At 37.1% G+C, this 15,448-nt stretch overlaps 1 protein-coding gene across 7 annotated transcripts in view; it reads left to right on the forward strand.

The window, feature by feature from the left end:
• The first annotated feature begins 478 nt into the window (after positions 1 to 478).
• LIS (WD-40 repeat family protein / small nuclear ribonucleoprotein Prp4p-like protein) overlaps positions 479 to 15,448 on the forward strand; it is a 34,643-nt gene continuing 19,673 nt past the window's right edge. For 2 of the 7 annotated variants that reach the window (XR_016102404.1, XR_016102406.1), the window contains exons 1-5: positions 565 to 1,011; positions 1,853 to 2,782; positions 10,997 to 11,450; positions 11,561 to 11,780; positions 11,904 to 11,985. Coding sequence is in view for 4 of the 7 variants with exons in the window: in XM_088955569.1 (XP_088811695.1) it covers positions 1,860 to 2,782; positions 10,997 to 11,450; positions 11,583 to 11,780; positions 11,904 to 11,985 (1,657 nt within the window). In the remaining 3 variants the exon portion in view is untranslated. Of the gene's footprint in view, positions 1,012 to 1,592; positions 2,783 to 10,996; positions 11,451 to 11,560; positions 11,781 to 11,903; positions 11,986 to 15,448 lie in introns of all 7 variants that reach the window. The other 5 variants (XM_088955570.1, XM_088955572.1, XM_088955569.1 and 2 more) reach the window with 4 other exon arrangements.

The raw sequence follows: 15,448 nt of genomic DNA on the forward strand, positions 1-15,448 counted from the left end.
CTACGTGGAGTTTGTTTCTAGGCATGAAACCACCTTCAAACCAGACAAGGCGATTATCTTGGACGTGCTATGTGTAGCCCACGACAAGCTATGCCTATAAAGGCATCTCATTCTTCAAGAAAGGTATGCATGATTTAGTTTTCAATCATACTAGCTCTCTTGCTTTCTAGTTCTCTAAATACACCTCGTTAACTTAGAGTGCCCAACCCAAACACTTTGACTTCTCTCTGTGTGTCTGAGCTATTCACTGGGAGGGAGCAAAGAATCGCAAACCATCAATTATAAATAATAAAAATAGTAATTACTGAAAACAAGTTTTAAAAAATAAATCTTAAAATATAAATTATAAATAATAAAAAGTGGTGAATTTGAAATACATTATTTTTTTCCAAAAGAAATATATGCTCACTTACATTAATTTCAAATTTAAAATATTACTATTGATTTATATTAATTTATACTTTTCTATTTCCTTTTTAATCCGGTTTATATCACCGGGTTGGATTTTCCCGTGCATCACACGAGCCAGCTAGTTTCAATTGGAAAATCTTCCGACTTGCCACTGTCAAAGCTCTTCTGGTAGCATTATCATAGATTTTGTATCCCTAAAACTTGAAGCCCCAAAACTGCAAAACCCTCGTTTTTCACTTTTTCTTCTTTCTCCCATCGTCCTTAAGCTTGAAACGGCCACCGCATCGCCGCTGTTCTCTTTCTCTTTCTTCCACGGTCTCCTTTTGGTCTCCTGTGTCTCACCTGCGAGCTGCGGCTCATCTCTCCTTCTCTCCCTCCTCTCTCCTCCTCCTCCTCCTCCTCCTCCTCCTCCTCCTCTTCTTCTTTTTCCATTCCGTCATTGTGTCTCCACCGCCAAATCTCCTGTTTAACCACTCAAGCTTGCAATGTTCACTTCAAGTGAAGGTCAGCGGCTACCTTGGGGCTTCTGTGTTTCACTCGTTGCAGTGTAAAGAGGCCACTCTTCCCTTCGCGAAGGCTACGTTGGGCATCTCACTAAAGGTAAGTAGCGGCAACACCATCTTTTCACCCATTATTCTCCGTTTTTTGTTCTCTTTTTAAGCTCTGATTCTGAGAAATGTGAAATTGTTTAACAGCAAATTGTGGAATTAAAAGTTTAAAATTCTTTGTATTCATTTTCAGATTTAGAATTGGATAAGATAAATCTAAAATTGTTTGTAGAATGCCATTTAAAAATTATTCGTATGCAGCTTTTAAAATTTAAAATTGTTTGCATGCAAATGCAACTTTAAAAATTGATTGTATACATGTTCTAATTCTAAAATTATTGAATAAAGTTTAAAATCGTTTGTAGAATGCCATTATAGATTTGTAATTATTTGAATGCCTATGTGATTGCTAAAATTTTTTCGTAATTTTAGTCAGATATTGAAAGAAAATATAATTAGTTAATTTTGTTTAACCAAAAATTGAAGATTTGAAGTGTTGTTTGTATTTTGGATCAATTTTCTTTTATTTCAGTAATTTTTTGAAATTTTCTTATTATATCTATTTTATTTATTATGTCATCATGGTTCGACCCCAGTTGAACCTCTGACCTGTGAGCCTCTCCCTTCTTTCAGTTCTCTCAACATTGGAGATTGGACGATTGAGAATTGCCCCAACTCAAACAATCTTACTTTTGGAGCCTCTAAAAACATAAAAACATTTTTGCCTCTTTTTAGAGACTTCAGACCTAAATGATAGCTTTTTAACCTTTTGGACATTAGATTTCAGAGTTATCAAAGGCCACCTTAGATAAACAGAAAAAGAAGAGATAATGTGACATCACTAGCATTCTTTTTTTCTGAACTCAATTTGTTGTCTGACTTTCCTTGATTAGGGGTATTATGGAAGAAGAAGAAGAAACTACTCCAGAATCTTCTGCAATGGTGGTTGATAGTCAGACGTCGGCTCCGGCCATGACTGTTCCTCCTCTTGAATCTACTGAGCCCGTTGCCCCTCCTGTTGTTGTCGATCCAACGCCAACTACCATTCCCCCACCTCGCATACAACCACCTATCCCACCTCCGGTTGTGCAACCCATTGCTCCAATACCAGCAATTCCTACTCCACTCCTCCGTCCATTGGCACCACTTCCTCCTCGTCCTCCTGTTATCCGCCCGCCAGGACTGCAAAATGGTGAAGCAAATGACACTGATTCTGATTCTGACCATGAGGCTGCTGCTTCTTCCGTGGATTATGAGATATCAGAAGAGAGCAAACAAGTACGGGAAAGGCAGGAGAAAGCAATGCAGGAGCTCATGATGAAGCGGCGTGCTTATGCTCTTGCTGTGCCCACCAATGACTCAGCTGTTCGTGCCCGTCTACGCCGGCTTGGTGAGCCTATCACACTTTTTGGAGAAAGGGAGATGGAAAGGAGGGACAGGTTACGGATGATTATGGTGAAACTGGATGCTGAAGGGCAGTTGGAGAAACTCTTGAAAGCTCATGAGGATGAGGAGGCTGCAGCTGCTGCAACTGTAGTTGAGGGGGATGGGGAAGGACCACAGACGTATCCATTTTACACTGAAGGGTCAAAAGAACTTTTGGAGGCTCGGGTTGATATTGCTAAGTATTCTATCGTGAAGGCAGCTATGCGGCTTGAACGTGCAAGGAGGAGAAGGGATGATCCTGATGAAGATCTAGATGCAGAGATGGATTCAGCTTTAAAGCAGGCTAGTGGTTTTGTGCTTGACTGTAGTGAGGTTGGGGATGATCGGCCACTCTCAGGTTGTTCATTTTCACAAGATGGGAAGCTTCTTGCCACCAGGTATTTTTGGTTCTTTTTCTTCTTTCTGTTTGACCTTGCTTTTTAAATGCATTATGGGATAAAATTCTCATAATAAATTCGCAAATAAAGAAAAGGTTTGCTTTGCATTTTATGAATTAAGTGTTTGAATCTTTGCAACATGAAAATTTCTTGCTTGCCTCTAGGAACTATTATGTTAAAAATATTAGTAGGGCATACATCCTTATGGAAATTCTTTGGTGGTCTGAGCTCAGTATTGTTATAGATGCCTCTAATGCTTGAGAAAATTGAAGAAATAATGCAACCTATAGCATTTTCATTTTTTCCTACACATTGAGCATGCCTTGAATGTATTTTGCCTGTGTATCAATACAAAAATGAAGAAAAGAGAAAAAAGAAAAAAGAGAAGGAAAAAAAGGAATATCGTGGTTGTATAACTACACTTATCAAAGTTCTGGTGGATTGATGAGTATTAGATCGTGGTGGGAATGTGTACAATGTTATATTGATAAAGATCCCTGTGATATTATTTTTTTATGATACCCCTGATATTAATTGTGAATGAGCATGTGAATGAAATGATGAAATTTGATAATGGAGGTGTTTGTGCAAGTTTTACTTCTACAGTGCTTACAGCATCTGGACTAAATGTGTTTTGGTGTATACCTTGGAAAGATAGAGCTTCATGGATACATGAAGCGGATATATGGTTCTTTCTTATTGTTGCATTTCTCCATCTTTCTCAATGGTATGCCAATGTGATCTCTATGTTTGATTCTTTTTGCCATTATAAGGATGTTTTTCTGCTAAACTTTTATTGAAAACTGAATCACTCGATCTGGTTAAAGTGGGAGGATATGAGTTCAAGATGTGGCATTTATAATTTGCTGATGGCACCATTATTTTTGTAATGTTTTGAGATGATCTAAATTTATAATCCTCCATAAGTGGAAGACTTGATGGGAAATTTTGGAAAGAACATAAAATTTCCCTTTCTTGGGAATGCCTTTAGGTGGATGAGAATTTTAGTGGAACTAAAATATTGTCAATATAGACCAATAATTTGATGATTAGGGTTATGCTTGTGCATTCCTAACCGACAGGACACACAATAGTGCAGGTTATTGATGGTAAGGTGGTTAAGTATGTATTTTTTGGTTTTCACAAAATTGCTAAGGACCCAGCTTCATGGATACATGAAGCGGATATATGGTTCTTTCTTATTGTTGCATTTCTCCATCTTTCTCAATGGTATGCCAATGTGATCTCTATGTTTGATTCTTTTTGCCATTATAAGGATGTTTTTCTGCTAAACTTTTATTGAAAACTGAATCACTCGATCTGGTTAGAGTGGGAGGATATGAGTTCAAGATGTGGCATTTATAATTTGCTGATGGCACCATTATTTTTGTAATGTTTTGAGATGATCTAAATTTATAATCCTCCATAAGTGGAAGACTTGATGGGAAATTTTGGAAAGAACATAAAATTTCCCTTTCTTGGGAATGCCTTTAGGTGGATGAGAATTTTAGTGGAACTAAAATATTGTCAATATAGACCAATAATTTGATGATTAGGGTTATGCTTGTGCATTCCTAACCGACAGGACACACAATAGTGCAGGTTATTGATGGTAAGGTGGTTAAGTATGTATTTTTTGGTTTTCACAAAATTGCTAAGGACCTGATAGCAATGATCAACTTACCCAACAAACAAAGGAATTAATCCAAAATCCATATAAAGGAGATATACCTTTTTGAAGTCCCTAATTACCTTTCTATTCAATTGTGATGTGTTTTCTGGAATTCTGACCAGAACTGAATTCTCTATCCTTTGGGCTGGTGACCTCTAACTTCTGGATTCAGCTATAGCAAACTCTTTTGTGGTTCTCGTGAAGGAACACACTCTGTTAGCTAGTAGCTGTGCTGAAGATGAGAGCCTTCGATATTTGTATTCTGGTTTAGCTTGATTCAGTTGTAGAGAATGAAGACAGCAACTTTCCAACGTTGTTTGCAGCTTTGTTCTAGCCAAGAAGTGGTTGTTTCATCTGCCGCTACACTAGGTTCTTTACTTTGAATTAGCTTCTGGTTCGTTGAATAGAAAGACAGGAGAGAGACACTGCTGGCAGAGGCATTTTTAGCTTGGTTGCAGCAGCAGAGAAAATAAAGAAAACAAATGGAAGAAGAAGGAAGGAGAGAGGGGAAAAGAAAGAAAGAAAACAACCAAGGGGACAGGATTGGTGCTGAATATCTGTAACAGCAGGAAAGGGAAAAGAGAGAAAGAGCCACAGAGGAAAGGAAGAAGAAAAAGAAGAAAAAAAGAAAAAGGGAGGAAAAAAGGAAGAGAATAAATAAGGAAGAGATGGGAGACGGATGGAAAACAGCGAGAGAGGAAAAGTGATTGGAGTGACACGGCTATTGTTAAGTTTCTGTCTCTGAAAATAGAATTGGAGAAGAAGGGGAAAAAAGATAGAAAAAAGGAGAAAAGAAGAAAAGAAACTGAGAGTGAGGTGGTGACTGTTGTAAGGTTCAGATGCAGATTGGAGATAAGAGAGAAAGAAGAAGAAGAAAGAGGAGAGAAAGAAGACAGAAAAGGAGAGATACAACTGACCTTTGCTCAGTTGGTGTAAAGAGACAATGATTGAAAATTGAGCTGCAGCTTCTTTGGTTCATTGGTGGAGCTGGGAAAATACCAAACTGATGCAGCACCACGACCTGTTACAAGAAAGGAGGAAGGCAAGGGGAAGAAGAGAAGGAAGAGAGAAGACAAGTTGGAGAAGAGAACTTGAAAATTTCTATTTCTCAAAACATAACATAATACAGTCCTAACATAATGTGAATTTATAAGAAACCTAGAGATTAAAAATTAAAATTAGATCCCTACCGAATACGAAAATTACACTTAAATCCCTAGTAAATATGAAAATTACAAATAACCCCCTATTAAGAAGAAGAGAAGACAACGATTGAAAATTGCGCTGCAGCAGCTTTGGTTCATTGGTGGAGCTGGGGCATGTAGCACCTCCACTTGTTACAAGAAAGGAGGAAGACAAGAGGAAGAAGAGAAGGAATAGAGAAGACAAGTTGAAGAAGAGAACTTGGAAAATTTCTATTTTTCAAAATATAACATAATACAAGTATACAACCCTAACATAATGTGAATTTATAAGAAACCTAGAAACAAAAAATTACAATTAAATCCCTACCAAATATGAAACTACACTTAAATCCCTAGCAAATATGAAAATTACAAATAACCCCTACTATGAAGAAATTTTACAATTAAACCCAAATTTTGCATTAATCAAGGCAAACTCTAAACTAATGCCATCTATGCCTAAAATAAGTATGAATTCTATGTGGCGCTTCGGTCTCAAAGTGATCTCCATCACCTAGCCCCTTGGCCACATTTTATTAGCTAATGATGAGCCAAACTTTTCAACATCATGGATGGACAACAAAGTATGGGTCAAACTTGAACTTTAACACCAAGGTGTACAAGACGTTGCCATAGCCATGGCAGTGGCAGTGGCAAACTAATTGATGATGAAAACCACAAGTCACTCAGCTCACGTGCCTCGAACTTGAGTGGGGGAGAGAAACAATGACGCTCCCCTAAGGAGAACTCCACTTCAACAAGCTAACAAAACACCATGCAAGGGGAAAGCTACAGGGATATCAGGGCCTTCAACACAAGTACAAGTAGAAACCCACTAGTCCTCCACGTTTTTGCTTCATTTGTGGGGATAGACATTGTGTTCGTGATTGCCCTATGAAGTAGAAAATAAATGCCCTTGTTGCCAAACTTAGTTATGATGAACAATGTGTTGAGGAGAAGCTAGTGTATTGTGTAGGCGCCAAGGTTGGGCGCCGTATAACTTTCAATGCTATGATGAAGAAAGAGGCCACTCCTAAACGACCCAACAAAGCCCATAAGGGGTTGAAGTATCAAGTATGTAGACATCACCCTCAACGAGAAGCCAAATCGGACCCTAGTTGATGTAGGGGGGCCTCACACAACTTCCTTTTGGTTTACAAGGCAAGGCGACTTAACCATCACTAAGGAGACAAGGTGGCTCAAGGGTCTTAACTTTGGTGCCAAGGCTATTGAAGGCATGGCCCGTGGGGTTGATCCTTGGGAAGGAAAGATTAACCTATTTGTTGTACCCCTATATGATTTTGAAGTTGTCTTGGGGATGGATTTTTTGATAGAAGTGAAAGTAGCTCACTTTCCTCATATAGACTCTATGCATTTTGGATGAGTGCTCCCCTTGCATGGTACCAATTATGACCTCCACTATGGTCACAACCACAAGTCCAAAGCCGACTCAAGATGCTGACAAAAAGTGGATACCGACATGACAATTTCAGCACATGGAAGCCATGCACCAGGATGTAATTATGAAGTCATTGCCATTACCATCATACTAGCAGTGGAAGCCTTGCTCACCATCAACTAATGAGCCCAAGAGAAGACTGCCATCAACAACATTGATTGAACCTATTACCATGCCAATTGAGAAGAAGGAGAGCCACCCACACTAGTTAGGGATCACATCCCTACATGGTCTTGACCCAACACTTGTAGTATCCTTGTGAAGAGTCACTCTTGGGGACCATTAACAAGAACCAAAGCCTTCACAATCCAAGTTTACCTTTTGTTTCTAAAACCACCCTAGTTGGCACCATGAATCAACCAAGGTCATGCAAACTTTAACCCTAGGAAGACCCATCTTGTGGAGAACCTTTGAAAGTACCGCCCAAGCATGTGAGCAAGCCTTGGGAAAGCAAATGTTTGTGGAACAGTTGAAGAATCTTTCTTCCTTGTCAACTACCAACAAAACCAAAGGACCATACTGAAGTAGATCTCCAAGGACATAGATTGAATTGAGTGGGAGAGATTGTTACAATTGACATCATCGACTGTGCAATTAGCATGCCATTCGAGTGTTAGCTTGTGTGTCTTGGGTGGAGCATTGTATACATTTTGTATATGGGGGAGTGCCAGGCATTAATTTAATTATTAGTATGATTTTTCAACATTTTGATGTATCCTCATGTTAGATCCTCAGAAAGCTTAACATCCTCTTTATAGGGAGGTGAGTAGTTAGAAGGGAACTAAGGTGTAAAGGTTAAGCATAGGCCCCCCTTACACATTAATTGTGTGTCTGTACTTGGCTTATCAATGCAATATAAAGTGCCTTTTAGTAGTTTGTGTACCTTTTTGTTGCCTTTCATGTATTGTTTCTTTGTTTCTTAGGCTTATTCGTGCCACTTGAGTGCCGCACGGGCCTGATGACTTGCCCTGTGAAAAAGGGGAAAATAGGAACCTGTTGTAATTTGTTTCTTTATTTTTTTTGTAATTTAAATACCATATTTGGAGAGGTCACAACTCGCACCTCTTGAAGGGTTGCTTCTAGTGGTTTAAATCTTTTGATAATAATAATTTAATAATTTATCAAAAAATAAAATCCTATCCCATCCCTTATGCTCTATCAAGATCCGTGTTTTATCTCCTCCAATAAACTCTTCCCTGAACTCGCACACATGTTGCTTTATTGTGGGTGGCTTATGGCATGGTGGACTACAACTTCAAAGTATAACCATTTGAACTCCCATTCTATGGATTTCATCCTATTTACAATCTTCTATAGTATTAACATCTCAGTTAGGGGTAGGTTGGGCACTCTCACTACCTATTTTGAGAGGTCAAGGATTTAAAAATAGCGAATGAAAATGACAATGTATGTTAAAGAAGTCCCACTTTCTAAATTTTCACTGGTGCTGTTCATGTGACTTCTGAGAAGCATACATTATGAGTACAAGTGGACTCTCTGCCAAATGCAGTGTCCAAAAAGTACAGGTAGGTTATATTAAAACATAGCATAAACTGTGAATTACATGTTAATGCACCTATAGTCATTATGTCGTTATAGGAGTTGGACTTAATGCTATTTTAACTTTTAAGTGGATAGTTGATGTCCATTTTATGGTTCATCTTTGCAATATGAGATTTAGAATCCTTTCTATCTTGGTTGACTTGTACAAAGTTCCTCATAAACTTTTTTTTTTCATAGCTCAAAATTGGTATTTGCCAATTGTTCGCATTGAATGTTTAATGAATGAATACTCAGACACTCCATTAATGCCTGAATAATATATCATTTGATGAGTGGTATGGGGTGGGGATGCACCTCTTGCCACTGATTTACCTGGTTTTCATGTGTTGCTAGTTTTTTTAGAGCAAAAGAATTAAAGATACCCTGAGTTATCATAAATTGACTTAAGTGTACCTTGAGTTTTGCAAAATGACTTAAATATACTTTGTGACGCTTTTACTCTTTATTTTCTTCAAGTTTTCAAAATATACTCTGACTTTTTCAAACTCATGTGGGTACATAGGACTTCTCTGTGTGTGTGTGTGTGGCCTGTTCTTGAAGTACAACACTGGTGATGGTCAAGAAAACAGCTGGGTCTACAAAAATGAAAAACACACGAACCTATGCCCACTAGATCTGGTGAATGCTCCAAATGATTTCACTTCCTTGAAAATTGGTTGTTTTAATAAATTTATATGGGAAACTTATATTTCTTTGCCGGATACCATGGACCCATTTAATGCCATTACATAAGGTGTCTGGTGTCTATTCAATAGACACTTAGAAAATTAAGGATGGGCTCTCTAATGTCTGCTACAATTGACCAACTAACAGTGGTGGCATTCTTCCACCTAACACATCCAAAGCATGGAAAATGCTACTCTTGGCACAAACATATGAGCACTTGGCATCCAAGTTTTGTTTCAACTCTTCATAAAGATGGGATCTTCAAATATTTCTTGAATTTCTCCAAACCAAATGGTGTTAGCTTTGCAGAACTTTTCAGCTTTTTATCCTAGACCCAGTAACCAAATAATCAACTGGATTATCTAGTTTAAACAGATTCAAAGTAACAATGGCAAATTGGGTTGTTGTATCGCCTTGTAGGAACACATAGTCTAATCATTTGAGATATTAAAAAGAGTATGCTGATCTGCCTTTGCTTTCTGAATTATTAAAAGAAACCATTTACCCCTGTGGCTCATTTCCACCAAGTTCATGCATAAATCCCTCCAATTATAGGTCTCTGCTTTAGTTTTTTTTTTTTTTTTTTTTCATTACGTTTTTATGGGAAAGTTTCTTGATGATCATCAAAGTTGGAGATACAACTTTAGGATTGCGATACAAGGTATGAGATTCAATGATGTTGTACTTCGGTGTCTCCATAGGTGATAGAGGAAGGCTTTGCAGAGCAAGTAATGGTGAAGCTTGTCATGTTGGGAAGGTAAAGCTGTATTAGAATTCCGTTTTTTTTTGAAATGTATTGAAGCAAAAAGGAATGAGCATTAAGAGAGAGAGAGAGAGAGAGAGAGAGAGAGGTTAATGGTGGTTTTGGGGCTTACACTGTAATTACACGAGAGAGAAGCCACCACCGATGTATTTCTTCTTCTTCTTACCCAGAAGGGTAAAATAGGAATTCATGTGATGTTTTATTGATGAAGGGTATATTTAAGTCCTGTGGGGTCAACTCATAAAGTATATTTAAGTCTATTTGAATAACTCAAGGTACATTTTAGACAATTTATGAAATTTCAGGGTATGTTTAAGTCTTTTACCCTTTTTTCATTAAATAATTAATGGTTGGTGGGGGAAGGCATTGATTTAATAATGTCATTTGTTTTCTAAAATTTATTTCTGCAGAACTCTTAGCTTCCAAGTTAAGTCCTTTCAATCATCTTACTTTTCTTTCTCTCTTTCTTTCTTTCTTTCTTTCTTTCTCTCTGCCTATATTTTTCTTCTCTGGTTGCTTGGGGGATTTTGAGCTTGCTTTCCTCTCCCTTGCTTGACTGCATTTAATATGTTTTACATTTTTTGCTATGTTTTGTGTGAGTTTATGTAGTATTTGTTTTTGCTTTATGCCCTTTGCTTGCAGTCATAATGTATGTGACATACATTGTTGTTCCCTTGTTTACTATTATCATTACGTAGTCAATTAAATGCAGCTCGAGTAAATCTATTGACTACTAATGCATTGCTTTCTTGTATGCTATGTAACACCTGAAAGGATCACACAAGTATTGCATCAATATTTTCTCATGTTATCATGATTTACCTATGTAAGGATGCTTTTTAGATGGCTTTTCAAGTAACCTGTTAGATCACACCATGATTTTTCTTTCCAATGTTGGTTTGTGAAGTGCTTGGAGTGGAGCTGCTAAATTATGGAGCATGCCCCAAGTAAACAAGGTCAGCACCTTGAAGGGTCACACAGAGCGTGCAACTGATGTTGCATTTTCTCCTGTGCACAACAACATCGCAACTGCCTCTGCAGATGGAACTGCAAAGTTATGGAGCACAGATGGGTCTCTTCTGAAGACGTTTGAGGGCCATCTGGCCCGTCTTGCTCGTGTTGCATTTCATCCATCTGGGAAGTACTTGGGAACAACTAGCTTTGACAAGACTTGGAGATTGTGGGATATTGATACTGGTGTGGAATTGCTTCTTCAAGAAGGTCATAGTAGGAGTGTTTACGCAGTATGTTTCCACCATGATGGTTCTTTGGCTGCATCATGTGGCTTAGATGCACTTGCTCGTGTGTGGGATCTTCGTACTGGAAGAAGCATTCTTGCCTTGGAAGGTCATGTTAAGCCAGTAAGATTTTAACTGATATGGTCTTTTTTTCTAGGTTTAGGGTGTGGCTGCAGTATTTCTTTTGTGCTCATCTTTGCTGCATCATCTTTTTGTTTTTTTTTTTTCAACAGAGCTTTATGACCTTTTTTCTAGGTTTATGGTATCAGCTTTTCTCCGAATGGCTATCACTTGGCTACTGGTGGTGAAGATAATACTTGTCGAATCTGGGATTTGAGAAAGAAGAAATCCTTGTATATAATACCAGCTCACGCAAACCTTATTTCACAAGTAAAATTTGAGCCTCAGGAGGGTTACTTTCTTGCTACTGCTTCATATGATATGACAGCTAAGGTACTTTTTTATTTTATTTCTGGTTACCATATTTTTCTCCTATTGAAGAATTCAAAACTTTTTTCATTTCATTAGTCATTTCTATATAATTTCATCTCACCATGGCCAGTTCTGTCTGATCAGGTGTGGTCAGGCCGAGATTTCAAGCCTATCAAGACATTATCTGGGCATGAAGCAAAAGTTGCATCTTTAGACATAGTAGGGGGTAAGTTTTTCTAACTTGAAATAGTCCAAGATAATTCTGAGGAACCTGATTTCTTCTCTCTCTCTCTTGCACACTAAATGTCTGTGGTTTCTTGGTTGTATGTGTTTTGTTTTTATGCTGTTGCCATGATGAATAATCTTTCAACCTAATGTTTTCTATTATGTGCTAGTCAACTATGGTTAACTTTTTTCTATCAAATTCTTATAGTATCTGTTTGCCAAACTTCCATGTAAGCTTCTGATTATACACCCAAATTAATTCCATGTTAGTCTCAGTCTTCTACTTTTTGCATAGAGCCATAGAGAATCCAAAATGCCACTTCTAGAATTTGTAGTTTTCAGGAAACTTACTGTATTTTCTTGACTTGAATTTTTATTTTAAGGTCATTTACTAAGATACCCCGTATACTTCCCAACTGCATTACTTATTACTCATTTCATTAAATGGATTTGTAAAATGACAATTTTGACCTTATTTCTTTTACTAATTTGTCAAGCTTAAATGACAAAATTCTAAAACCTCTTTAAAGACGATGTAAAAGCATCCTGTGCAGTGAAGAGATAATAAAAAAGGTGCCAACCAATCTGACATCACTGGAATGGTAGTGGTAGCGTTGGTTCTTTGGTTTCTAATGTGGCGTTGATCTTCTTCACCATCTCTTGCATCCAAAAGTTGATCAAACAGGATATTCTCCTCTAGATTTTGCACCTCCCAACACACCAATGAAAATCACTGTATCTGCTTCTCTCTCTCTCTCTCTCTCTCAGTCAGTGTTTTAAAAGCGCAGGGGCCAATTTGCGCCTGAGTCACAAGGCTCAAGGCAAGGTGCGTGCCTTTTTGCAAGGTTGTCAATTTCCCTGAAAGCAAATTTATATTTCCAAGGAGCTGAACTAGTTTGTTTTGCCCAAGAAATAACCAATAAGGAATCTCCTTCTACTTCAAGCTCTCTAACACCCATATGTGTTGCCAGTTTTAGTCCTTGTAAGAGAGCCATTGTCTCAGCCTTAACCGAGTCACCAAATCCAATTGGCCCAGAGAATAAAGCCCCAACTGCACCTAGATGGTTCCTGAAAACTCCCCCTATACCCGCCCTCCCGGATTACCAAGGGAGTTCCCATCAAAGTTTAATTTCAATTTGTTTGGCCTTGGAGATTTCCATTCCATTATCACTACTTCTTTGTGTATCTGTTTGTACCACTTCAGACCATTTCCATAATAAGTCATTTGTGGAAACATCTCTAAACAGCTCCAAATTTTTAGCCCAATGTGCAGATCTGATCCTTATGGATTCAATCACTTCCTCTATTGACCTACTCTTTTCTTGGAAGATTCTTTGGTTTCTCTCCTCCCAAATGGTCCATACCGAGGCTGCTCTTGTGATTTTCCATAGAGGTCTTCCCCTTTTCTTCTGTTGCCTTAAGAAACTGGAGTTAAATAGGCTAGCCACATCCTTAGGGGTTCATTGGTAATGTTAGCAAGCTATATACAATACTTCCATATATTGTTACTTTTCTCTTTATTGCAGTTGAATTGTACTATTGGTATTGAAGCTGTTGAAACTAGACCAGATTGGCTAATCGGACTGTTTGTACCATGGTCTGGGCCCCTGGCCTGTTTAGTCATACCCCCAAAACTGGAATGTGTTAAAAACTAGCCAAAACTGTTGACTCAGACAGTCCAACTGAAAAATCAGTGAACTGGCCCCAGTTTCAGAAAACCAACCAGTTTTCTTCCATTCTTTCACTTCTGGAGGCCAAAACTGGGTGATCATTTCTTTTTGGGTAAATTGCTGAAACCTCCCCTGAAGTTTCTGACCGTTGCTGAAACCTCCCTTGAAGTTGGGTAATTGCAATCACCTCCCCTGGAGTTTTTGACAGTTGCAAGTAGACCCCCTCAGTAAGAATCCTCTAGCAAGAGGCATGAAAATGTCCAAATTACCCATGAAGTAACTTTTGATTAAAATGTTTATTTTCCAAATATTTTCTTCATATCAATTGCTACCCCAAGCCCTTCCAATCTCTTTTCCAAAATTGATTTATTTTCAAAAATTTCCCTTGATATCAATTGCCTAAAGGTAAAGTTTTTAACTCTCTTTTTTTGTTCATAAAATTGTATTGTTTTCTGTAGAAATCAGTCTCAATAGTAACTGCATAGGTATTTTGGACATTTCCGTGCCTCTTGTTAGAGGATTCTAATGGAGGGGGTCTACTTGCAAGTTGCAATTATGTCAAAATGTTCAGGGAGGTGATTGCAATTACCACACTTCAGGGGAGGTTTTTTTTTTTATGAATACTTCAGGGGAGGTTTCAGCAATGGCAGAAACTTCAGGGGAGGTTTTAGCAATTTACCCTTTCTTTTTTTTTGATTTTGGGTTACTTTTTTTTGCGATCTATGTGATGATGAGGTGTGAAAATGCCTTTTTTTGGCCTCAAATCCTAAATTTTATATGAAATAATTATAACTAGAATAAAATAATATGTTATAGTAGAATATAATTATATATATTTTGTATATGTATATAATTAATATTATTATGTATATTATATAACATACATATATATATTGTACAATTATTTTATATATATATTATATATTATTAAAACTAGAGAATGACCACCTCATATTAAGTAAGGGTTCAGTATTCTGATAAGTTTTTGTTTGACACACCTTATTTATTTATAAGTTTAACATGTAGATTTGTTATTTTACTTAAAAGATTCAAACATATTTTATTTCTTAACAATAACCCACTTTATGGATCTCACATGATTTGAAAGTTTTTTTTCCTATTTTTTGCTGCTTTTTTGTGAGGTAACTACTATTGACCTTTTTGAGAGTGGAGGTAAATACCATTTCAAGCTCATACATTTCTTGAGAGTGGGTGGACACATGTTTGAAAAGGAATGCTTCTATTTGAGACTGGAAATAACCACCCTTTTGATCTATATATATATATTTATATTAAAACTGGTCCTGCCATGTCAGCATGTCTCTTCTTTGAGAGAACCTATTTATCTATTTTCTCATTTTTTTGAATTTTTTATTTTTTAATTGTCATTTTTAAACAACCAATGTGATGCACTTTCCCAATAATCTAAATAATCTCCTCTCCTAAAATTACTCCTAAACTACCTCCCCCACTATCCCCCACTTTCTCCAAAATTATCTCTAATTCCTATTTATCTTCTAAATTATCTCTAATACCTATTTATCTTCTAAATTATCTCTAATTCCTATTTATCTCCAAAATTATCTCTAATTTAGTAGAGTTTATCTCCTAAATTATCTCTAATTTACTGGCTAAGTTAATATATTTTTAGTACTCATTGTATTTTTGTAATTTTTGTAATTATTGTAGTTTTCATTATCAATATATTTTCAATAATTGTGTATTTTTTCTTTAAATTTTCAATAACTATGGGAGATTAAACTATTGTTATTTATTAGAGATAAGACTATTAAT

The sequence above is a fragment of the Nelumbo lutea genome, chromosome 7 (assembly GCF_056320005.1).
Source record: "Nelumbo lutea isolate HS-2025 chromosome 7, American lotus-T2T, whole genome shotgun sequence".
NCBI classification, from domain to species: domain Eukaryota; kingdom Viridiplantae; phylum Streptophyta; class Magnoliopsida; order Proteales; family Nelumbonaceae; genus Nelumbo; species Nelumbo lutea.